The following is a 26,538-nucleotide window of genomic DNA, read 5'->3' as shown; positions in this document are numbered from 1 at the left end:
TGAAGCCACTTGCCATTATATGCCCTCTGATGTGATGCAATAGCAAGTGTACAACATTACTTATTTAGTACCCTTGCCAAAAATATACAACTAGAAACTAACAGAGCCTTTAAAGGTAACTTCCAGTTGGTAGGAAATATAGGAAGTATATAAGCAAATTAAACAACACAATGAGGAAACAGTGAAGTCTAGAATATGGGATATTCTACAACAAAAGTAGCACAGACTCCTCAAAAAACCAAAAATTACTGTCATGGGGAAAGGGTATGGGACTGTTTAGATTAAAAGAGTCAAGAGATGTAAAAACCAAATGCAATGTGTGAGAAACTAGATTAGATCCTATGTGGGGAAAAAAAGGTTATAAAAGACATATTTGAGGTCAACTGGTGAAAACAATGTAGATGGCATCAGATGATACTACAGAAATGTTCTTAATTTTTTTAGGGGTAAATTATTACACTTGGTGTTTATAAAGGAGAACTGACTTCCTAGCAGATGTATTTAAGGACAGAGAGGCAGAATGCCTGTTGGTGAAATGTTTCACTGTGCTATTCTTTCAACTTTTCTGCATGGTTAAAATTTTTATAATATAAAGTGTTTTTTTTGTTTTTTTTATAAAGTGTTTCTTAAATATTACCTTTCACAAACTCTATATTCCCACAGACATCTGCCTTATTTCTGGACCCATTACTGTCCCATTTACCAATCTATTTGTTCCTTACCACATTAAATTTTCTTATTTACAGTAATTTTGGTATCTGTGTGGGGTTAATCCCTTGTATTATTTTTGGTCTCTCAAGTATCTGAGAATTTCTAAGAAATGACTCATTACTGAATAGGCCCTCAAACTACATTTTTCTTTTGATTTTGTGATTTCAATGTATTCTTTTGAAAAAGCTGGGTTTATCTTGTTATAAAACAACAACAGTGTTTAGAGTAAAAATTTATGTTTTTTTTCTACACATATTTATGTGGATATTTCCGTATGAAGCAAATATGTCCTTTCAATATTTTCCCTCTTTATTAATTACATTTAAAATGTTTCACATAACTTTGGCATACCAGAGTAATATTTCACAAGTATCAAGAGCCCATATACACGCATACTTCTGTTCAGTACTCACACTAAATTCTAAAATTTTGGAGGTGTCTATTCCAAAGGTGTGATTGGTCTCCAAGTTTTTCCTTGACTTACTGTATCAAATAGGCTCAACCTACCATTTCATTATCTAGCTTTGGAAAACCAGAAGTTGGCTGTTTTAATAGATGACACTAAGTTAAAAGTTTGTAAGATAAAAGTTTATAAATGAAGCATGTTTTGATCCATGCATAATAAAAAACCAAGAATACAAACAGGTACTAATGACTGACTGCGAATGTTAAAAATTTGCTGTTAATTATGAGGGATAAAAACACAGATATCTGTTATATTATCTTTTGTACTTTTCAAAATTTCTTTAAAAAAGTACAATATACTAGTAAATACATTATTTAATAGCCATGACATAGAGCCCAACGCAGTATGATCTTAAAAAGACATCATAGGGCTTCCCTGGTGGCGCAGTGGTTGAGAGTCTGCCTGCTGATGCAGGGGATACGTGGTTCGGGAAGATCCCACATGCCGTGGAGCGGCTGGGCCCATGAGCCATGGCCGCTGAGCCTGCGCGTCCGGAGCCTGTGCTCCGCAATGGGAGATGCCATAACAGTGAGAGGCCCACGTACCGCAAAAAAAAAAAAAAAAAAAAAAAAGACATCATATTATCAACAATTGACTTCAAATGAGAACTAATAATCTAATCCCAGAAAATTTTGAATCCAAGATTATTAATTTTCCTCTACCAGTACTGTATCTACTTGATATTATAATTTTCACACAACATATACTTTACTAATTAAAACGTAATTCTTCTTTGACTTAGTGCTACTGTAAGAAGCCCAATTAAATAAAGCAGTTCCTAATTTCATAACCAGATATACTCAGTTGTATAATATAATAAGGTAATCCAAAGAGTCAAATTACACTGATCTTTTTATCTCCCAGATGACTTCCCAAGTAATAAATGTAACATTTTTAATAATATAAGCCACAGCTTAAAAGAAACGTTCACTGACAAAAAAGTATACAGTTTAGTATTTGTGTTTTAAAATTTATAAAAAGAAAAAAATGAATTTGCTGGGAACTAGAGGCATTCCCTTTAAATAAACAAGCAACTTTCTTACCTTGCTGCATTTGTGGATGTGTTGTATAACTTGAAGGATGGGAATATGGCATGTATCCTGCAGGGCTTTGTGGGGCATATGGACTAGGCACTGGGCTGTTTTGTTGTGGCATAAATCTGTTCCCAGAGCTTGTCTGTGGTGGCACAAACCGGCTAAAACCCAAAATCCAAATAAACAATATCAGGAAATGAAATAAATATGATATTCCTTGATATTTCACTGTCATAAAATTCTCCAAACTCTAATTTGTATAAAATATATGTACACAGAAAAATTCTGAAAAATAAATAACATACAAAAGTCATTCACAATTCATAATCTAAGAGTTATATTAAGCAGTTTGTAAAAACTGGAGTAATTCATTTATTTTACATGCTCCCTAAATTCTACTCAATGAATTTTCTTATTTATCTCAAACACGCTGGTTATTTTAACACATTCTTTTGTTTGTATGAAAATAAGTTACTATTTATTTAAATTAGTATATTAGAGCATTTCCACATATAACATTTTAAGGCAAATATTCATGTGGGTTACTATTTAAGGCTAAGCATCTAAACTTTTTAACTACACGTAATTCACCATTACCTAAATGTATGTATACACTATATATTCCTAAGCATATTTACTACAGAAAACAGTACTTAATAAAATGATATATACATTACCTGGAGGGGCTATGTGAGATAGTGGTTTGTTGATAATTGGAAGATGCAGGACTACTGTGCATGGAATTCTGAGAAAGTTTATACTGAGACATCATCATTCCTACACAACATACAAAAATGGTAAAACATGTTATTTTCTTCCAATGGTAAAGCATTCTTTAAGTGATTTAAATCAATCATTCTTTCACAAACATTCAAAAGTTCTTTCTGTTCTTTTCTTTTTGACCAACATGTTAAGTTTGTAGAGCAAAATATAGAAACTATAAATTTCAAGTACAACCAATTTTACCAAAACATCCTTTTAGCATATAACTAATCCAGGGACAGAGACAGAGATATAATTTTTTGTTTTTAAATTTACTTGCTTACTTATTGTCCTATCATTTAGCCTTAGAATTTGAAAAGAACTTTCAGAAGTTGCTCTATCTAACCTCTTTCCAAATACTACACACTTCTGTCTACAACAGGCTTTTGGATGGTTTTTCTATTACATGGAATACTTTATTACATACATCTCCCACCTTAGGAGCTTAATTTTACAACTCTATTTCATTGTGATTCGGACCTAAGTTTTTTTTTTTTTTTTTTTTTTTTTTTTTTTTGCGGTACGCGGGCCTCTCACTGTTATGGCCTCTCCCGTTGCAGAGCACAAGCTCCGGACACGCAGGCTCAGCGGCCATGGCTCACGGGCCCAGCCGCTCCACGGCATGTGGGATCTTCCCGGACTGGGGCAGGAACCCCTGTCCCCTGCATCGGCAGGCGGACTCTCAACCACTGCGTCACCAGGGAAGCCCGGGACCTAAGTTTTAAAAAGTACTTTACTTAAGGGTCCAAAGTCTGAAGTACTGAAATTACCATCTGAAAGTCTGTTAACAAACAACAGAATGCTCCTGTTCTTTCTTCCACAGTAATTCTTGCCATAAAATAGGATTAAGTGAATATTTGTTTAATGAATGAAAGTGTGAAAAGAGCTTTCAGATTCTCACATTTCTTTTCAAGTTAGACACTGTTCCTTCAATTGTTGCATAAGTGGCATTTTGTTATATAGGAGATGCAGAAAAATTCAGCTATTTAGACACTCTAAAATCAAAGATAAAAATCTATGATTAACTCTGACCTTTCTTATGGTATGTATAGCCAATCTTTCTGGGAGTTTCAAGTATCACATCATTTCCCCAAATTTCATTTCCTGCTGCTGCTATGAAAAGTGCCTTTCACCAGAAACATTCAAACAGAAGTTACATGTTCATTTGCCAGGAACTACAGAAAGGATTCTAGCTCTACCACAGTGGCTGAATGAGATGAGAGCACCTCAAAGTCTAACACTAATAGCGTGTTTTCTATGTAGTCTAAATTTCAATTTATGAATTTTCTCTTCCAACTCAAATTCAGTACTAAATCATACATTCCATGGCTTAATAATTTAATCACTATAACTACTGTTGCTGAATTTTTTTTTTTTTTTTTTGAGAGAAAGGGGGCAAGACTCCATGAGATGGGAATTAAAAAGTATTTTCTCCTGAATTAACAGTCATCACTGTGACAAGCTGGAATTACTAGTTTGGAGGCAGTGGCTTTATAAATAAAAGGGGCAAATGAAATACTCGTAGTCCTTTCTGATTCTCTCAGAGATCCAAAGAACTATGAATGAAGTGATTTGCACATTATTAAATTTTTTCCAAATGTGTGACTCACATTTATATTTAACAACCAAAAATCACCTTTTAAAATTTTAAAGCCAGATGGAAAATGCTTAGGAAAAAAAAATCACAACATGCAATGAATCAGTTTTTAAATGCTAGTTTGTTTTTACAAAGTAGGATATGGAGAAATGAAACAATGTTTCAGACTAAAAAATAAGCATATATAGTAAAAACCACAAAATATGCGACTGAAAGGTGAATACTCGAAGTTTCTTATTAAAGATATAAGTTGTAAAAATGTAGTATAAATAGCCTCGGAAGACTTCCTTTATTCAACCTTACATTTATTTACGTCATCCTATACTCAATGCCCTTATCCTATTTCCTATTACAGGCATACCTCAGAGATATTGCAGATACGGTTCCAGACCACCGCAATAAAGCAAATATCGCAATAAAGGGAGTTACATGAATTTCCTGTGGTTTCCCAGTGCATATAAAAGTTATGTTTACACTATACTGTAGTCCATTAAATGTACAATAGCATTATGTCTAAAAAAACAATGTACATACCTTAATTTAAAAATACTTTATTGCTAAAAAATGCTAACCATTGTTTGAGCCCTCAGTGAGGTTGTAATCTTTTTCCTGGTGGAGGGTCTTGCTCAATGTTGGTGGCTGATGACTGATCAGAATGGTGGTTGCTGAAGGTTGAGGTGGCTCTGGCACTTTCTTAAAATAACACAACAATGAAGTTTGCTGCATTGATTGACTCTTTCCTTTCATGAATGACATCTCTGTGGGACGCAATGCCATTTGACACCATTTTACTCACAGTAAAACTTCTTTCAAAATTGGGAGTCAATTCTCACAAACTCTGCTGCTACTTTGTCAGCTAAAGCTTATGTAATATTCTAAATCCTTTGTGGTCATTTTAACAATCTTCATAGCATCTCAGCCACAAGTAGATTCCACTTCAAGAAACCACTTTCTTTGCTCATCCACAAGAAGCAACTCCTCATCCATTAAACTTTAATCATGAGATTTCAGCAATTAAGTCACATCTTCAGGCTTTACTTCTAATTCTAGTTCTCTTGCTATTTCTACCACATCTGCAGTTACTTCCTCCACTGGAGTCTCGTACCCCTCACAAGTCATCCATGAGAACTGGAATCAACTTCTTCCAACTTTTGTGAATGTTGATATTTTGACCTCTTCCCATGAATCATGAATGTTCTTAATGGCATCTAGAATGGTGAAACATTTCAGAAAGTTTTCAATTTGCTTTGTCCAGATCCATCAGAGGAGTTACTATCTATGGAAGCTAGAATCTCATGAAATGTATTTCTTAAATTAATAAGACTTGAATGCTGAGATGACTCCTTGATCCATGGGCTGCAGAATGGATGTTGTGCTAGCAGGCATGAAAATAACATTAGTTTTGTTGTACATCTCCATCAGAGCTCCTGGATGACCAGATGTGCTGTCAATGAGCAGTAATATTTTGAAAGGAATCTTTTTCTGAGAAGCAGATCTCAACAGTGGGCTTAAAGTATTCAAAAAACCATGTTATAAACAAACATGTTTGTCATCCAGGTTTGTTATTCCATTTATAGAGCACAGGCAGAGTTGATTTTGCATAACTCTTAAAGGCCCTAGGATTTTCAGAATGGTCAATGAGCACTGGCTTCAACCTAAATTCACCACCTGTATTAGTTCCTAGCAAGACAGCCAGCCTGTCCTTTGAAGCTCTGAAGCCAGGCATTGACTCTCCTCTCCAGCCATGAAAGTCCTAGGTGGCATCTTCTTCCAATACAAGACTGTTTTGTCTACACTGAACATCTTTTGTTTAGCACAGCCACCTTCATTTTTTATTTTAGTTAGATCTTCTGGATAACTTGCTGCAGTTTCTACATCAGCACTTGCAGCTTTGCCTTGTACTTTTATGTTATGGAGATAGCTTCTTTCCTTAAATCTCATAAACCAATCTCTGCTAGCTTCAAATTTTTCTTGTGCAGCTTTCTCACCTCTCTCAGCCTTCGGAGAATTGAAGAGTGTTAGGGCCTTGCTCTGGATTAGGCTTTGGCTTAAGGGAATGCTCTGACTGGTTTGATCCTCTACCCAGACCATTAAAACTTTCTCCATCTCAGCAATAAGGTTATTTAGCTTTCTTAACATTCAAGTGTTCACTGGGGTATAGCACTTTTCATTTCCTTCAAGAACTTTTCCTTTGCTAGGTGGCTATATGGGACAAGAAGCCTAGCTTTTGGCCTATCCTGGCTTTTGACATGGCTTCCTCACTAAGCTTAAGCATTTCTAGCTTTTTTTTTTTCTTTTTTGCGGTACGTGGGCCTCTCACTGCTGTGGCCTCTCCCGTTGTGGAGCACAGGCTCCGGACGCGCAGGCTCAGCGGCCATGGCTCACGGGCCTAGCCGCTCCGCGGCATGTGGGATCTTCCCGGACCAGGGCACGAACCCATGTCCCCCTGCATCAGCAGGCAGACTCTCAACCACTGCGCCATCAAGGAAGCCCGCATTTCTAGCTTTTGATTAAAGTGAAAGACATGTGACTGTTCTTTTCACTTGAACACTTAAGAGGCCATTGTAGAGTTATTAACTGGCCTCATTTCAATGTTGTTGTGTCTCAGAAAATAGGGAGGCCCAAGGAGAGGGGAACTGCCAGTCCTGCCAAAACATACATTTATTGATTACACTGTCTTACATGGGCACGGTTCCTAGTGCCCTCAAACAATTACAACAGTAACTTCAAAAATCACCAATCAGAGATCACCAGAACACATACAATAATAATAAAAAAGTTTCAAATATTGTGATAATTAACAAAATGTGACAGAGACACAAAGTAAAATGCTGCTGGAAAAATGGCACTGACAGACTTGTTCAGTGTGTGGTTGCCACACATTCAATTTGTAAAACAGGCAATATCTGAGAAGCGCAATAAAGCGAGGTGCAATAAAACGAGGTATGCCTATAGCCTTTCTTCCAATCAACAATCTCTCCATATTTTCTTTCATTCCAACACTCTTCCAGAGTATGTGTAATTCTAGCTTTCCTTTCACCATTCCTATCTGTCTCCTACGACTGCCATCTAGCTTATTAGTTCTGATGAAGATACAGTCTTGCCCTGCATACCTACCTTTGATTTCCTGAAAGGAAATTTCCCTGGATTCACTTTGGGAAATGGATAGTAACTATGCAATTGCTTTAAAAACACAACTTACACACAAATATAAAGAATCAACAAAGTAATACTATTAAAAAATAAAACTAAGAAATGGAATGGCAAGCTTCATGGAGGTACTGTCAATAAATGTGGCAATATTCTTGAATACAAGTAACCAATTAAATAAACTAGACCTTCCTGGGTTCTCTAAACTATTCCCTTCTGACTGTTTTAATCTTGAGAGGGAAGCAAGTACTTGGGCTTGCCTGATTCAGTAAGCTTCAGACCAGAACAATGCTCCTAACTTAAAGGTTCTTCTTGACTACAGAAAAATCATATCTGTGTTGGACATCACATTTTTATGGGTTTTCTAATGCTTACTATAAATAGAATTTTCCTTAATAGTAATACTTATTATAAACCTTTTTCTATTGCTAAGGCAACAGAAGTGTTAAACCAATTACTACATAACCATGAATATAGTCACCATCGATTCTAAAATTAATACCTGGTATAATTATTTATACATGTACTACATGTTGAGAAGCTCTGCAGATATTTTTATTTATTATTTGATTAATGAAGACTCCTTTCATATCTATTCTATGATTTTTTTAAATAAAAAAATTCCTAAAGCTCTTCCATTGAATGAACTAATAAAGTCTGAAATATCTAGCAAACCACATATTAAGCTTTGCCTAATTCCCAAGGAATTTAGTTACATATTAAACTGCAAGAATGTTAACATCCGTTTAGTTTCCTTTTCGTTCTTGGCTTCATTCAAGGTATCAACACGGCATTAACAGATGACAAGCTAGCTTGTTAAAGGACACACCTGACTTTAATTACATGTGAAACAAGTTCTAATATGGGACACATTAAAAATATATATATATACACTATGAAATTCAATTATTAAAAACCTCACCACTTTGTACATATCTGTTCTGCATACTTTTCTCCCTGAAAACGTTAGGACTCCTCGCCAGGATGGCCTGCAACAAGACTGGTATGTCGCCTTCTGGATCATCACTGCCAAGGTTATCTTTCAACTCTCTGGCATTGAAAAATTAAATACAAAACATTAAAACAGTGATGGATGATTAAGAATTCACCAGTGAAATTCAGAAAATGCTGAGGCAGAAAATCAAGAAGACTTATGGTATAAAAATAAATTACACAAGCATGTCTAACAGTTTCGTGGATTTTTGAAGACGCTAATCCTAGAAGAAAGAGAATTATCAAAAAAATGATAGAGGGGAGTTCTTCTACGGACTTCTTCCCCCCCCCATTTTATTTTAAACAGAAAAAAAAAAAGAACCCCAAACATTATTTTATGGAATTTTAAGTTTATTTAAGAATGTTCATATTAGTTTCAAAGGAGAAAATAGTGTCTATTCTAAACTATTCAAAATAATGGAAGGGTAGAAGTGATAATTATGCACAGAAGTTGATATTTGGGCTTGGAATATATTTTCTCCCTTACATCTGAATGTGAGTGGATCTGTCTTTTTGAGCATGTCCTCTGAATGAAATAATGTTGGCACATTGGTTAAGACAAGACCCAAGGTTACATAATTTTCCCCTCTTTATTCTCTTCTCAAATAAAGCCATCAGGGGAAAAAACCCAAGCAAGTGGTTAAGAATAGCTGCAATTAGGAAGTAGCAAATTAAGTTCACAACTATGGAAGGTAAATGATAAAAAAATTAAATATAGGCAGTATTTTAAATCTTATATTCTACACGTCACTGTTCCACTCATTAAATCTAGTACGATTCATAAAGATGGTATCCACTGATAAAATTAATTTCTGGGGGCAATGTTAAAGCAGCTCTCCATATAGTAAATCATAACTATACATGTGCTATTTCCCTTATCTCTTTAAATATGTGGTGAAAACTTTTGATTAAGGATGTACATGTATAAGAAGTGATATAATATTTAGACACTGTTGAATTTCTGGAGTGACATAACCAATCATTTCTCAGTTTCTCCATCAGAAAATTCACATTTAGTATTTCACCTAAATTCATCAGCTTTAAAAATGGCCCTGAAGTATGTGCTACAGCTAATGGCAGAGACCTCTCCATTATAATGTGCTTTATCCTCATTCCCCTAAATAATGAACTTTAAGTTAACCAACAGTAAAAGAATGGAAGGACACATGAGTACCGCTGAGTAGTGGCTTCTGAACTTTTTTACATTTTTGTGTTGAGATATTACAAGTATTCACTGCTTTTGTAGTAAAAAGTAAATTTTAAAAAGTCTACTAGTGCAAAAGTTCTGTAAATAGGCTACGTAATTTAAGTGCATATTATTTGAAAAGTCTATTGTGTGAAAATACACACCTATGTTCAGATTGTATGATAAATTCTAGAAAAAAATTAGTCCCAAATTCTGTAGTAGCCTTGAAGTTAATCTTTGAGTTCCTGTTATACTTTACATGAAAAGCATATAAGCCTACTCCAAATAAAGCCAGCATTAAAGTCCCTAGTGCCTGGGAATTCTAACTACTCCAGCAATTCCAGGAAAAAGAGAGCTAACTTCGTGAGCAACATTAGACCTCTGCACACATCCGTCTTGATGAATCCCATGATTATTATAAGAATCGAAAAGATCCTCATAGAATCACATGGTCAGAACTACTGTCTCAAAATAACTATGGCCTATTTAAATCTCATTAATATCTCATCACAGGCTATATTCTCACTTGGATATTCAAATAATTTAAAATAAACTATGTATTAAAATTTTTTGAAATGAAAGTAAAACCAGGAATACTGATTCTCTTAGCAAGACCAAAACTTTTCATTTTATTTCAGATTGTACTTACATGTGATCTGTTGATACCTGGTTGAGGCTATGGACAAGCTGTGAAACCAAATTATCATCCCTACAGGCCAAAAGGCAGTTCACCTCTTCTGCTATTCGTGCATTAAAGAGAAGGCTCTTTGTAGTTGTAGCAGGTAAAGGGGATGGAAGAGGCAGCTGGTTCAGGACTATTGGGAATAAAATCATATTATTAGAAACTGAGTGACAGAAAGAAATCTCTTTAGTGTTTAAATGTATTTGGGGATTAAAAATAAGTTATAAATATAAATGTGACAAATTTATTAAAAGGCATTCCGTCTCTCCCCCAACAAACCCCAAACAACTCTATTAAAACTCCCCAAACGTCCCTTGGACCATAATAGATTATACTACTCTCTAAGAATAAAACTCTGTGCTAACTTTTCATGTCTTAAATCTTTATTAATTTAATAAGTGAGTAAAAAAAGTAGGGTTAAAAACTAAGTAATTTCCAAGAACTGAGACTGTATTATTTCTGTTATAAGATTTATCAGAATCAAATAAATAAACCAAGTAACAATACCTGACTCTTCACCAGATAGACAAGTAATGTGTGTTTTTAAAAGCTTAAATAAATACAAAAATAAAGAGTTCACTTTGGTAGCAGAATAATGTCCACAGAATAGGATTCTGAAGGAAGAAAAATATCTAAGGAATTTTGCTTTAAGTTATAAATTACTAAATAGTCTCTCTTCATTTTATTCTGACAGCAAACAAAAGGGCATAAACGTTTTACAGTAGTTTAAATTCAGTTATTTAATGTCTTCATATAAATGAAATTTGTTCATTTGTCTAAACTAATAGTTAAAGTTAACTACAGTGTCTTTGTTTTTGGTTTAATTTCTAATCACCTATATAGTATAACTATCATGCCACTCAGCCACAATGGGTAATAACACGGTTTCTATTAATAAAAACACTGGAAACAAATTATTACTTAATAAGTAGGGCTTATTGGGCAAATTTTTAAAATGAGGTACAGCTGAGATAATGGGCAGACACCGCACCCCCCCCCCAGCAAAGAAATTCCTGGTAGTATATTTGATTCTGTACTCCTACATATTATATGAATTTATGCCTTACCTATAACAAAGTGATAACCAAAACTAAAGACTGTTTCAAAAGCTTTCTTACCTGAGTTATTCTAACCCTACTGGCTACTTTCTTGTTATGTCAGATTTTATAAACTAGCCCTGCTGCAAAGCTGTAGGCTGTTATCTATTTTACCCCCACTTAAACTAGCTGGAAATTAATAACAGAAAAAAATAGTATTTTGGGGAAAACAGATGAAAACATTTCTTGAAGTTATTTTCTTATAGCTCCTTTTATGAAGCCCCATATCTTGCATAATGCTTGCTATACAAAGAAAAGTATGTCATCTCCTCACAGTCTACCCTCCCCTCTCATATCTCTTTTTCCCTTTATTCAGGTAGGATAAAGACTAACATTGTGAGGAGCTTTTTGCACCATTACCCAGGGACTGAGAATCAGAGTTGCCTACCAAAAGAATGAGTCCCTAAAATATTATGCTACACTAATTAAATCTCAAGAGAATGAAGATGTTCTTAAACTTAAGTGTTCAGGGTAAAATAGGCTCTTGACATCTATGACAAACTCCAAAAGATTACTAAACATGACATCCAAAATAAACGTCACTAAGAAATCAGATTATGTTGGGCTATCAAATTTTCTTCTTTGAAGGGCAGTTTCACTTACCATTTCCATAAACGCTTTTTTAAAAGTCTGTAATAGTTCCTATATGCAAACCCATGCTTCTCTGGTTTTGATTTTTCTTAATGCTTTGTTTCATCTTCTTTGATCCTTACTTTTGCATTTATCCCTTTATCATATAAGACCTTTAAACAAACACACACTACCATTTCTTAATGGGTCCTTAGCATGAAACAGAAATTAAGGTCTTATCTATTATTAGTTGACTACACTAATTCTGTTACTTTCACATTTATGCCAATAAACCAAAGAAAGTAATGTTGTGTGTCATTCAAAATCTAAAATCTTTACACATTTTGTTATTTATGACGCTGCAAATAATTAATGTTATAGTCTCTTTAAAAATCAATGTCAGAGTAGAACATAAATTAGATAAAATAACCAAACTTACGGTCTGTGAGACTAGCAATCCCCGCAAGAGTAGTGATGGGGACATGGGGCATATCCCCATTCATCCTGAAGTTCTGGAATGGTGTTGCCTATGAAAGTACTTAGTTCAGGTGCCAGCTGTCATTACTTCCCATTTCCCAAACACTGCAACAAAAAACAGACAATTATTTGTAACAATATGTCGAATATATTACTACTAGGGAAGTGCTTAAAAAATAAAATTTTCTGCTTTTCTTGTTTGCTCAAGCTATATAACAATAATAGCCATCATGCATACACCACTTACTGTATGTTACACACTGCAAAGTGCTTTGTATACAATAACTCATTTAGTCCTCACAACAACCAACTAAAGTAGGTACTATTATTTTCTGCATTTTACTGATGAGGAAATTAATTTACATGAAGTTTCAAGTAATTTGTGGAGCAAAGATTAGAACCCAAGCAATCTGGCTCAAGAGTCCGTGTAACTAGTAGGCTATATTTCCAGACAGGGATACTCAATTTTGACAAGCACTATTTTCTTTTCCACATCATAAATACATAAAAATTTAGCTTCAACTTGCCTTTCTAGTAAATAATGTGCACATTATTAAAAGATTTGTCTTATTAAATAGCTTCATAAAATAAATGGCAAACAAAAGAAGTCTGCTCTACATCAATTATCTAAGACATAGTGCTAAAATAGAAAACTGAATTGTAATTTTTAGTTTAAACAGTTTAAATGTTTTTGTTTTTTGAGGTTATACCTGCTAGTCATTAACTTTTAAGAGAACCTCTAAGTTTTTTGAATTAAAAACTTCAAAACAGTGTAATGATATAATAATAACTCCCCTTACTCCTATATCTTAATGCAACTTTACAATTTAAGTTGTTTTCATTAAAAAAGTAGAAGTATATAAGTAGTTAAAATTAAGAACTTTCTTTTTCCTCACTTTTATTATAAATGAGATATACTGAGAAACTTCCTAAAACATATATGTATGGTTTAACAGTTAAAAAGCATCCATGGAACCACTCTAGCAATCTAGCTCCTTCTAAAGATAACAACTATCCTGTCTTTTTATCAACAGTAATCATTTCCTTTTCTTTTTATTCCTTTAATGACTTTTATATGTACATTCTTTTTTAGTAGCTGGCTAAGGAAAAAACACTGTTTTCCTTTGATGAATGACTGACACAAAACTTGCTAGTAGAAGCCCACTATAGGGAAAAGGCACAGGAAATAGTATAGGAAAGATACAATTACTACTGGCTATCCTCTATTTTTCCTTTTGCTACACGATGGACTTTACACTTTGAAGTAATTAATTTGATTATTTAATAATCACTAAAGAAGTTTAAAGAAGCACTGCATATTTAACAGTTGCATCAAGCACTTTAAAAAATCAGTCAGAATTTAAAAGCTGACAGAGTCATCAAAACACAGTACAGTTTTTCTAAGTTTAGGTTAATAAGAAAGTTCCATTTTATGATTAGTAATTGATGGGGGAAAAAAAATCACTGAATGCAAATTATGTATGGAACAGCACAAAACCTCCTGTTATTCATACATGACTCACTATTGAACATGTAAATTGCCATATTCATTCAAGCAGATTAAGTAACAAGTGACCATGTTTAAGTATTTAATTCAGAGGATAGGAACCCATAAAGAACAATATGCTAGGGGATTCTATTGTGGGCTATTTGACTTTATTCTATTTTCCTGAATTTCAGAAGAGTAACATGTAAAGTAGACCCAACCCTAGGCTGGAGGTTTTTTTAGCCTAAAAAGATTTACATATTAAGTTACCACGTGTGAATTGGAAGATTAATAAATCTAACCATAATATTTTTCTCAGTTGATATAATAAAGGCATCTAAACACTCTGATGTCAACTCAAAACTGGGAGTAAGCGGGGGAAAAAGCAGGGAGCAACAGTGCTTGCCTGGTGCTTTAACTATGAATTAAGTATTTGGCTACTGACAAATATTTACACCATACTGCTGAACTGTGACAACTTCATGTAATCGAAGATTTTGAAGAACAGAAGACTTTGGTAGAAACAGACTTATAATTGTAGCTAAGGTCATAGATCTTAATGAATATGAGTAATCTATAGAAATGTTGCTGCCTTATGCTAGAAGGTGACCAAAGACCATCAAGAAACAACATTCCTAGAACTCTAAAAGTGAATATACACACTCCTAATTAGACATGGCATTTCTGGCTCTGGATTGGGTAGTGTTTGGTTCACCTGCCTCTGTGAAAGTACACTGTCTTTCATGAAACTACCAAAACTGAAGCTGACAGTCATTATCTCTGGGGAAGAATGTGTCCAGAATGAAATGGTAACCAAATGGTAAAGGTTATAATGAGTGCTTTAGAACTGTCGCTTAAGGCAGTGCTTTATTTAAAATCTGTGAATGGTGACTGATAGTAGATTGTAAGATAAATTTAGTGGGTTGAGAGCAATACTGAGAGAGATGGAGAGAATAGAACTGTAAGGCTACACTGCACATTGCTTTGAGAGTCTAGGTAACATGTCTTTCTAATGATGGGTCACCAAATCAAAGCAGTTTGAAAGTTGCTGATTTAAAGAAATGGAAGAGTAAAGAAAGTAGCCCACTGCGTACGTGGTAATGAGAATGAAATAAAATAATGCATGTAAATCACTTGACATACTACCTGGCACATAGTAAGTGATCCAGAAAGTTAACAATGTTACTGCTAACTGGAAAAACACTTCCGGAGGAGCAGAGGGGAAACACAGGTGCATAAGGGGAAAGGGGTCTTTCAATACAAGACACCTACAATTACTAATCGTTAATTAGTGGAAGATATTTTGGTAAATTTCCATTTCAGCCCATTATAATGAGTCTGAAGGGAACTTCTAAGCACTTGCCAAGATTTTTAAAGACCCTAGTCCTTCACTCATTTAATTTCACTTCAAAATTTATGATTTCCTAATGTAAATGATAGAAATGAAAATAAAACAGTATTGGTAAAAGTTATAATAATAATATTCAAATTGAAATGGATTTGGAATAAAAGGCAATCTCATAATCTGATGGTAGATAAACTTTCCTGGACGGCCACTTTGTACCCCACAGCCCCAAAGTGTGTATAATCTGTCTCAACAATTGCACTTTTTTAGTAGTGAAAAACTGGTAGAAATGATAACTAACATTTATTGAGGACCTACTATATAATAAAAACTGGTAATAAACACATCAAATGTACTCTCATTCAATTCTTATATAAACCTGAGGTACTAATATTCCAGTTTTATTTAATGAGGAAACTTCTTGATTTGTCACATTATCTCAGAAATCTTTCATAAATGCAGATATGTCTCCTTCTTTTTCTAATATTATTTTATAGCTCGACTGAAATATCAAATTTAAATGAATATTATTCAGTAAACTATATCATGTAAATATAAAGTAAGGCGACTATGGTTTTATGGAATCAGATTCCTTACTTGATAATTTATAACCATGTCTATTTTGAACTTGGTTCACATTTTATGGTACTTCAAGTACTCTTACTTTCTTCTTGATCGGACTATAGAGCAGTAAGCAAAACTCACGTTGAAGAAAATCAGTCTTTGATAAAAGATTATAAAGAATAAGTTAACACCCTCATACTTTTTATGCTGAGTTAATAACTTCTAAAAATTGGCATAATATAATAACATTTTATTAAATATTGTCAAGCACAAACCCCTTATTTCCTCCATTTCTGAGCATATCATCGATGAGATAAATGTATGCTAAATATAAGATATCAATTTGGTAACTTTTCCCATAATAGCCATTCAGTCTGCCTTAAATTAATAAGTGAAATTCCATTAAATTGTACTTTGTATTGTTCTCCAGAAAATATGTGTCACCTTTTTTTGGACCTAACTAAAGCATTTTCCTTTTACCTGATAGTTAAAATAGTCTCAAAATGTCATACTAGGTTAGATCAATAGCTCATCCAAACCCACACAGCTAGCTACTCCTTGAGTTATAAATGGTAGCCAAAAGAACACACTGTGCTTTTATAGTATTGAGCCCTTCATGACGATGCATCCAAAATACGTATTCTGTGTCACTGTGTCAGACACTATGCTAGCCAAGCAAAGTACAATGGTTAACAAGACGGCAACAGTCTCTATCGTTCGAAATTTGAGTCTGGCTATGGGAATGTTATAAAGGGAGTGTATCTTCCAGGAGGAGAAAAGGAAAAACAATAATTGAATTAAAACCTGAACCATTTGTGACAACATGGACCTTGAAGGCATTATGGTAAGTGAAATCAGTCAGAGAAAGACAAATACTGTATGATCTCACTTACATGTGGAATCTAAACACACACACGCATGCGTGCGCGCGCAAACACACAACAAAACTCAGAAAAAGAGATAAGAGTTGTAGTAAACAGACACGGGGGTGGGGGAGTGGCTCGTGAGATTGGAGGAAGGTGGTCAAAAGGTTCACATTTACAGTTATAATTAGCAGGGATGTAATGTACAACATGATGACTATAGCTAATACTGTTGTATGATATATAGGAAAGTTGTTAAGAGAATAAATCTAAATCCTAAGAGGTACAAGGAGAAAAAAATTTTTTCCCTTTTTTCTTCCTGTTTTTAAATTGTATCTACATGAGAAGACGGATGTTAGCTTCTCATATAGATACTGCAAACTGAAAATAATATCAATGTGTACAGTTCAAGCCCATTTTTGCTTAAAATACATGTTTATACAAATGATAGGCATGAAAAAAGGTTCTTTAAGAATATATTTTTTAACCATTAGCAATGGTTAGGATGTATTCTGGTATTTTGGGGAATTCCTATTTTTGTAATATTTATATCTGTGTTGCTTGGATTTAAAAAAAAACTATTAGACAATTATTTTATAAATCAGAACAACAATGATATAGAATATGTATTGAAATGAAAAACATTAAATGAGCCTTCTAATAGGTGCTGCTATATGTACACAGATTTCTGTGGTATATTTGTATAATTATCTATGAAACCTATGTTAAGAATCTACTGTATGAAGACCCGGTGCTAGGTGTTAAAGACTAATATAATATGCAGGGTACATTAATAAGCACTTTGGCCAGAGCATAAGGCCAGAAAGATGAATTAGACCCTGCAAAAGTATTTGTTATGAAATGTTGATTTCTTTTTTTTTTTTTGGTGGTACGCGGGCCTCTCACTGCTGTGGCCTCTCCCGTTGCGGAGCACAGGCTCCGGACGCGCAGGCTCAGCGGCCATGGCTCACAGGCCCAGCCGCTCCGCGGCATGTGGGATCCTCCCGGACCGGGGCACGAACCCGTGTCCCCCGCATTGGCAGGCGGACTCTCAACCACTGCGCCACCAGGGAAGCCCTGATTTTTTTTTTTAATACCCTTGATATAAATGAACTTAGTAAGACTAAAATAAGAGTGATAAGGAAGATGGGGTGGTAGAGAATGAAAATAGAGGCAGTAAGTTGTTGGAAGAATACTGCAATATTGAAATATAATGATGGTCTGATTTTGGATTCATTCAGATTAAAATGCCAAAGTAACATCCAGTTGTAGGAGATGTCTAAAGTAGGAACTTGGAAATTCTGGAATCGACAAAAGAGGTCAGAAATACAGTTATAAATATGGAAGTGATCCATAGAAGACTGGTAACAGTTAAATTATAATAACAGATGAGACAGGCAAGAGACCAGGTAACTTTTGTAGTAGAAATTTTTTTAGCACTTCTTACATGCCAGACATTAACACATACATTTCCTTAATTACCAAAGTCAGAGGATTGTGAAGATGATCTCTATCTCAGAGATGCAAAAATAAGGCTAAAAGCCTAAATGTTTTGCCTGTGGCTACACAGCACACAGCAGAGCTGATATGTGAACTCAGGTGTTTCTAACCAAACCTTACATTCTCAAGCGTATCTGAAGGGCATAAAACTGGGAAATATCTACATTGCTAGGACAGAAAAGACAAACCAATAAAGGGTAAAGGAAATGTTCCTCAGTGAAGCTAAATGTTTGTTGAAGGTCTCACAGCTTGTAAGTGACCTAGTCAAGACTACAAATGTTTGGATTTCTAGTTCAGTATTCTTTATACTACATTGTCTTACATGATTATAACATTATTTTGAATAAACCAACATTTTATATGTGTGGACTATTTAGCTAATTAGCACTTTTCTTCCTTAGTAATGTTAATTTCTTTTTTTCCTTCTTTTTTCTTTGGTGAGGAAGGAGGCTCCCTCCCGAGAGGGCTTAAAACTAGTACAGTTTTATTGTCTCAGTTTATATTACATTTAATAGAATAAGCTATCTCAAATTCTTTTGGGAAATAGGTGGCATGTAAATCCTACGTAGCTAGATAAGTAAATAAATAAATACATGTTGTACTATTTACTATTTTAAATAGGTAACAGCGACCCCCTAGAGTGGCACCTCTCCAGCAGAATCCTTTCACTTTATCAAGCTACCTCCAGATTCCTTTTTGCTGCCTACTATTTAAGAATGAATTTTTCATTCTGTTTAAAGACACTTCCAAAAGACCTTCTTCAAATCCTAGCTCAAAAACAGTTCCCAATCAGCTGTCTGTAAAAATTTTCACTTCTTTAAAACATTTCTCCCTTTCTATAGTTCTAAATTATTTCCATTAAATAAGAAAAATGCAAAATAAAACAAAGCTCTAAAGCTCTCTCTAAACACATGCTTTGCTTTTGGAATCCTGAGCTCTCTGCAGCCACCATGCTGGATACCAATAACGCGTATTCAGCAATGTTGTTATATCTTAATATATTTAGTATGTAATAGGAAGATATATTTACATTACTGAGTACTATTATGAAGAGAAAGAGGGCTTCCCTGGTGGCGCAGTGGTTGAGAGTCCGCCTGCCGATGCAGGGGACACGATTTCGTGCCCCGGTCCGGGAAGATCCCACGTGCCGCGGAGCGGCTGGGCCCGTGAGCCATGGCCGCTGAGCCTGCGCGTCCGGAGCCTGTGCTCCGCAACGGTAGAGGCCGCAACAGTGAGAGGCCCGCGTACCGCAAAAAAAAAAAAAAAAAAAGAGAGAGAAAGAGAAGTCACTAAGAAGTAAATCTGGTTGAGATTTAGGGTGTCTCAAAAGCACTTTATAGAATATGTGTATGTTCACTGAGAAGTAAAACAATTAGTATAACTTTATATATTTCTCTAATCAGTCTTGTTCTTATCAATTTATTTCACATGCATTTTTATTTGAACTGACTTTAACAAAAGTTCATATTACCTTAAAAGGTCCCCCTTGATTATGACAGTTAAACTGACTTACAGAGGTGCAGAGTAGTTACATGATGTCTAATGATAACAAAATACACAAAACTGCAAGCTTCATCAGGAGAAAAATAGTCCTGAGCCCTGGAATTTGTTTTGTTTTTTTTTTTAAAACATAGAGGCCATGGAGGAAATTTCCAAGTGCTACTATGAGTTATTTGGGTTACTAGTACACCTTCACATCGAAAATTTTATTTCTCATTCTTTTCCACTGCAAAAGAAAGAGCCTATCTCAATATAGTTTAAGACTGATTCTTATAACACAAGATGATTTCCTATACAATGGTATTAGAAATGCAAAAATCAAACAATGGTCATTTTATTTCTTTCTAAATGAGGCTGAGGTCTTAAAGAACTATAACATTTGGATGTAGGTCTAACCTACAACTTTTGACCATTACACACTTGATGATACACACTTAATTTAATCTAAATTATGAGAGAAAATGCTTTTATGTAAAATTACTGAAGAGTCCACAAGAGGGCACACTTTCAACTACTGTAAAAATTTTTAATTCACTTTTTTTTTCTAGTGCATCAAATATATTGGCCAGATTCTTCTGAATTGATCATTCAACACCACTAGAAAGCAAGAGATCCTGAAGTCTGTAATTCTTTTTGTTTAAACACACACAAGCAAATTTTTTGGATGCATATAAAATATGAGAAAAGCCTGAATACATGAAGACTTCTACATTAATATTAAATGATAAAAGTATGTAATAGTCTTATTAGCCATCTTGGTCCTGTTAGCTACTTGGAATTTGGCTGCCCTAAGAATCTTTTCAAAAAAACTCTGGCTACTTGGAAATTTTTTTTTTTTATTACCGCAATAAGTGTAGTGAACATCTATCATCTCATACAGATACAAAGAAAAAAAAAATTTTCCCTGTGATGAAAACTCTTAGGATCTACTCCCTTAACAACTTTCATATATAACATACAGCAGTGTTAATCATGTTTATTGTGTTGCACGTTACATCTTTAGTACTTATTTATCTTGCAACTGGAAGTTTGCACCTTTTGACCACCTTCATTCAGTTTCCTACCTCCCAACCCCCGCCTCTGATAACCACAAATCTGATCTCTTTCTCTACGAGTTTGTTTTTGAAGTATAATTGACCCATAACACTATGTTATTAGTTCCTGGTACACAACATAATGATTTGATATTTCTATACATTTCAAATGACCACCACAGGAAATCTAGTTACCATCTGTCACCATACAAAGATCTTACATTATTATTCACTATATCCCCCACACTGTACATTTCATCACTGTGACTCATCTATTTGGTAACTGGAAGTTTGTACTTCTTAATCTTCCTCATCTATTTCACTCATCCCCTCACCTCTCTCCCCTCTGGCAACTACCTGTTTGTTCTCTGTATCTGTATCTCTGTTTTTGTTTTCTTATGTTTGTTCATGTTTTATTTTTTAGATTCCACATATAAATGAAATCATATGGTATCTGTCTGACTTGTTTCACTTAGCATAATACCCTCTAGGTCCATCCATGTTGTCGCAAATGACATCAGCCATAAAAAAAGTGTGTGTGTGTGTATATACACACACACACACATAACCACATCTTCTTTATCCATTCACTTATCGATGGGCACTTAGGTTGCTTCCATACACTGTAAATAATGTTATGAACATAGGGTGCATGTATCTTTTCAAATTAGTATTTTTGTTTTCTTCAGAAAAATACCTAGAAGTGGAATTGTTGAATTGTATGGTACTTCTATTTTTAATTTTTTGAGGAACCTCTGTACTGTTTTCCACAGTGGCTGCACATTCCCACCAATAGTGCATGAGAGTTCCCTTATTTGTTGACTTTTTGATAAGTAGCCATTTTGACAGGTGTGAGGTGCTATCTCACTGTGGCTTTGATTTGCATTTCCCTGATGATTAGTGATGTCAAACATCTTTTCACATGCCTCTTGGCCATCTATAAGTCTTCGTTGGGAAAATGCCTATCCAGGTCCTCTGTCTGGTTATTTTGATCCTCATTATGTGACATATTCCCTAGGAACAATAAATTCTTTAAGACACTCAGTAGGAGAATAAATGGATATGTTTCAAGTACTTTAGGAAATTCTTCCAATTCAAGAGTTAAAGATCATTACTTAAAGTACCTAAAAGAACAATTGAGAAAGGGTATACACAGAAGATATGCAAAAAAATCATGATCATTCATGCATAATGTGCATTAATGATCCCTCTTCTGCCCTAACCCATTCAAAGATGTCACTTCCAGCAACTTTCTTCTCTCTCCTGTATCAATTTTCCCTCTTATTGGATCACTCCAATCAGCATATGAACATCTATATGTTGATAACTCCTACTACTCCCCCCCCCCAAAAACACAAAACCCTTGACTCCTATACCCTCCATCAAACAACTACTTAATTTTGTTTCCTTTCACAGCAAAATTCCTTCAGTTGTCCATATTCATCTCTAATTCTTCTTTCTCTTGAAACCACACTGTATGTGTTTTTATTCTTATCATTCCACCAGAAGTCTTGCCACGGTTAGTAATGGCATGCATCTACATTGCTAAGCGTGATGGACAAACCTCATATCTCATCTGATTTCACTTAGCATTCAACAGAGTTGATCAATCTTCTGTTTTCCAGAACAACATATTCTTCTGGTTTTTCCTCATAGGACACAGGCCACTCCTGAATCCTATTTTGGTTCCTTCTCATCTTCCTGTCCTACCTCTGCTGTTGATCTCATCTGATCTCATGATTTTTTTCATTCATTTTAAAAAGTTTTATTTATTTATTTTTGGCTGCATTGGGTCTCTGTTGCTGCCTGCAGGCTTTCTCTAGTTGCAGTGAGCGGAGACTACTCTTCATTGCGGTGCGCAGGCTCCTCATTGCGGCGGCTTCTCTTGTTGCAAAGCATGGGCTCTAGGCGCGCAGGCTTCAGTAGTTGTGGCAGGTGGGCTCATTAGTTTTGGCGCACGGGCTTGGTTCCTCCACGGCATGTGGGATCTTCCCGGCCCAGGGATCAAACCCATGTCCCCTGCATTGGCAGGTGGATTCTTAACCACTGCACCACGAGGGAAGTCCCTGATCTCATGATTTTAAAATAGCACCTGTATGCTGATGACTCTAAAATTTATGTCTCCTACTTTGACTTCTCCCCCGTACACTATATTCATATATCCAACTACCTACTCAACATCTCTGCTTTGATGTCCAGTAAGTACAGGTCTAGAGTAGAGGTTGGCAATCTTATTGCTGACTTCTGAGAGCATGATTTATATGCTTTAGATAAAAGTTTTATTAGATACTATTTTAAAATATTTTATCATCATCTTTTGCTTTGCCTTTTCATCCTCTTAATATCTTTTGGAATTCTGATGAAGTCCAACTTATAAATATATGCTTTTATGATGGTGGTGGTGGGATTTGATTACAAAGAGACATATAGAATCTTTCTGGTGTGATCAAAATGTTCTATATCATGGAGAGATATTGGTTACATGAGTATATCCAAGATTTCTATTTTTCAATATATCTAAATATTACCAAATTCCAAAATACTGCAAAAGTAATAATGATAATAATTTAGCAATGGTTAGAGAATGGATGATGGTATAGATGAAATTAAAATGATAGCATGTTGATTACTATGGAAGCTGAGTGATAGACACTGGGCATTCATTAAACTCTTCTGTTTACCTTGCACATACAAAGTTTTCCATAATAAACAGCTTTTTTTTCATATGTATCTTGCTTTTTCTTTTTTTTTCTTTAATTTTTACTAGAATATAGTTGATTTAAAATGTGTTAAGTTTCAAAATTTTTTTTTAATTAAGGGAAATTTTTTGTTGGGTACAAAATATCATTGTCTCATATTTAAGTCAGAATTAAGTAAAGCCTTTTCTTTATCAGACCTATTACTGCTAAACCATGTGCCATGAAGTAAATGTCTGTGTCGCCCCCCCCCCCGCCAATTCGTATATTGAACCCTAATCCCCAGTGTGATGGTATTTGGAAGTGGGGCCCATGGGAGGTGATTAGGTCATGAGGGTCAAATTCTCACAAATGGGATTAATGCCATCATGAAAGAGACTTCAGAGAGCTCCTCTGTCCCTTCCGCCATATGAGGACACAGCAAGAACACGGCCATCTATGAACCAGGAAGTGGGTTCTCTCACAAGACAATGAATCTGCTGGGAACTTGACCTTGGACTGCCCAGTCTCCAGAATGGTAAGAAATAAATTTCTGTTGTTTATAAGCCGCCCAGTCTATGGTATTCTGTTATAACAGCCTAAATGGACTAAGATACCATGTTTCCCTCAGACTCTATTTCTGTAATTGGTATTTTTAAAAAAACAGTAAAAGAATTCAAGAGACCCAAATATAATTATTATATAACTAATGAATGTGGAAAAGATATTGGGGTACCTTTTCAGGGAAGATAACCTTGTAAAAAGTCAGTTAAAACCAATAACAAACAACTCCTTATTAAGAAGCTCAATATCAAAATTATTTTAAATAGTTCAATTTATAGGAAAAGAAACAATAAATGGAAAAAGCAATTTCTCATCCACATACCTACAGGAAACTTTTAAATAATTTCCACTAGGTCCCTCCCACTATGTCACTTTATAGGACATAAGTATATAAATTAAGGATGTATATTTTTGAAAAATGAACTAATCATAAAATGCAGATGTTTATAACATCAAATGCCATATCCTTTCTGTATATAAAATTAAAACAATTTTTGGTTATTTAAATTCTCTCATTATCAGTCTGACTAATGTTTCATTAGGAAAAATGGATTTTTAAATTTTAAGTGGAGTTTCTGATTTATATAATGATGAGTTACACAAAAGTAAACTTTCTATGAAAGTTTACTTAAAAAGAAAATGTAACATCAACTATAGTCTAAGGTAGAAGGTTAACGGAAATACAGAATAAAATGACTTTGTGTGTTATAGAGGACTTTTATAGTTGTTTAAGAAATCTAGGTAAAATTGGTGGGGAGGAGGAAGGTGTGCAGAAAAGAGGGATGTAAAAAGATAGGTTTGGGGACTTCCCTAGTGGTCCAGTGGGTAAGACTCCATGCTCCCAATGCAGGGGGCCTGGGTTCGATCCCTGGTCGGGGAACTAGATCCTGCATGCATGCCACAACTAAGAAGTCCGCATACATGCCACAACTCAGCCAAAATAAATAAATAAATAAATTTTTAAAAAAGTTTTTTAAAAAAATAAAAAGGTTGGTTTCTCAAATAATATTTTGACACAAGTCACTATTACACATAAACACGAAAGCAAACTAAACTTAAAATGGAAATAAACACTTTCAATTTCAATCAGAATACTGAATTGCCTGGACTTGAGGAAGTAGTTTAGCTTCTCTTTACCAGTACCTGATAATATTAAGTATGCCTATCAGTAGATGATGAAATTTGTAAGTGACTCATTTCCTTTTTCTTGATGACCTGATTTCCTGATTTTTAAAATATTAAGTCTTTATGTATTCACTGTTATGCACTTAGCACCTAACACCTAGAATAGGATCTGACAGATGGTGGGTATTGAGTATAATGTGGTAAAAAAAAAAAAAACCAGACCTGGTTAATACCCTCATAGAGCTTAGAGAGTCCAGTAGAAGTGATATTATGAATAATCACCATGTAACATATAACTACATATTGTGATACATTTCACAACAATAATGGGTGACACTTAGCATCTAATATATGCCTGGAATTGTTCTAAGGGATTTACATATTTAATTTCATATTAATTTATATTTAGTTCATTCATATTTACATATTTTAATTCAGTTAATCCTTATCCTATCAAACAGGTACTACTATTAATTTCATTTAAGATAATAAGACCTGAGGCATATAAAGGTAAGTGACTTGCCCAAGGTCTGATTCCAGAGTGCCTGATCTTAACATTCTGGAGTCCTTGCTCTTTTCCTAAATGAAAAGAATTGGACACTTTGAGAGAAGAAAAGACTGTAACAAGTTTATATTGGAGGGTGGGCAGTAACCATGACTCATTAAGGAAGTCTCATGAATAAGAGTTAGATAGGCAAAAGGGGAAGAAGAAATGGGGACAGGGTGGGGGGTGGGTGAATATCAAGTTAAAGTCCCTACAGAAGGTCAGAACCTAGTACAAAGGAAAAGAAGATTATGTGGCTGTACATAATGATGGACTGATACAAGATTAAGGAGAAAAGGTACATACAAATTAGATCATACCTAGCCTGATGGGCCAGGTTGAGGGGCTTTTGATTTCGATTCATGCCACTTTAAAAAAAAAAAGTAATCTACTGGCCATTTACATATCTTAGTTACTGAACACATCAACTGCAGTTGCTTAATTTTTTAATCCATTTCTCCGTTTTCACACAGACTCTACTTAGTCTTTATTAACTTGAATTCAAATCACTGTAGATAGGGAAATCTGTAGATTTGGGATTCAGGTGATGCGTTTTTGGTAGGTATACCAAAGGTTCTTAGTGCATTATATCAGGAAGCACCTGATACCAGTC

At 34.7% G+C, this 26,538-nt stretch overlaps 1 protein-coding gene across 3 annotated transcripts in view; it reads right to left on the bottom strand.

The window, feature by feature from the left end:
- Positions 1-26,538, bottom strand: part of NIPBL (NIPBL cohesin loading factor) — a 191,879-nt gene that overhangs the window by 104,669 nt on the left and 60,672 nt on the right. For all 3 annotated transcript variants that reach the window (XM_030882092.3, XM_030882091.3, XM_030882090.3), the window contains exons 2-6: positions 12,688-12,830; positions 10,549-10,714; positions 8,643-8,770; positions 2,889-2,988; positions 2,221-2,372 (exon numbers count right to left, since the gene is read on the bottom strand). In XM_030882092.3, coding sequence (XP_030737952.1) covers positions 2,221-2,372; positions 2,889-2,988; positions 8,643-8,770; positions 10,549-10,714; positions 12,688-12,751 — 610 coding nt within the window. In that variant the 5' untranslated portion in view covers positions 12,752-12,830. The remainder of the gene's footprint in view (positions 1-2,220; positions 2,373-2,888; positions 2,989-8,642; positions 8,771-10,548; positions 10,715-12,687; positions 12,831-26,538) is intronic.

The sequence above is a fragment of the Globicephala melas genome, chromosome 3, assembly GCF_963455315.2.
Source record: "Globicephala melas chromosome 3, mGloMel1.2, whole genome shotgun sequence".
Lineage (NCBI taxonomy): Eukaryota > Metazoa > Chordata > Mammalia > Artiodactyla > Delphinidae > Globicephala > Globicephala melas.
The sequence above is the reverse complement of the archived record's forward strand: the minus strand, read 5'-3'. Positions and strand labels throughout refer to the sequence as shown.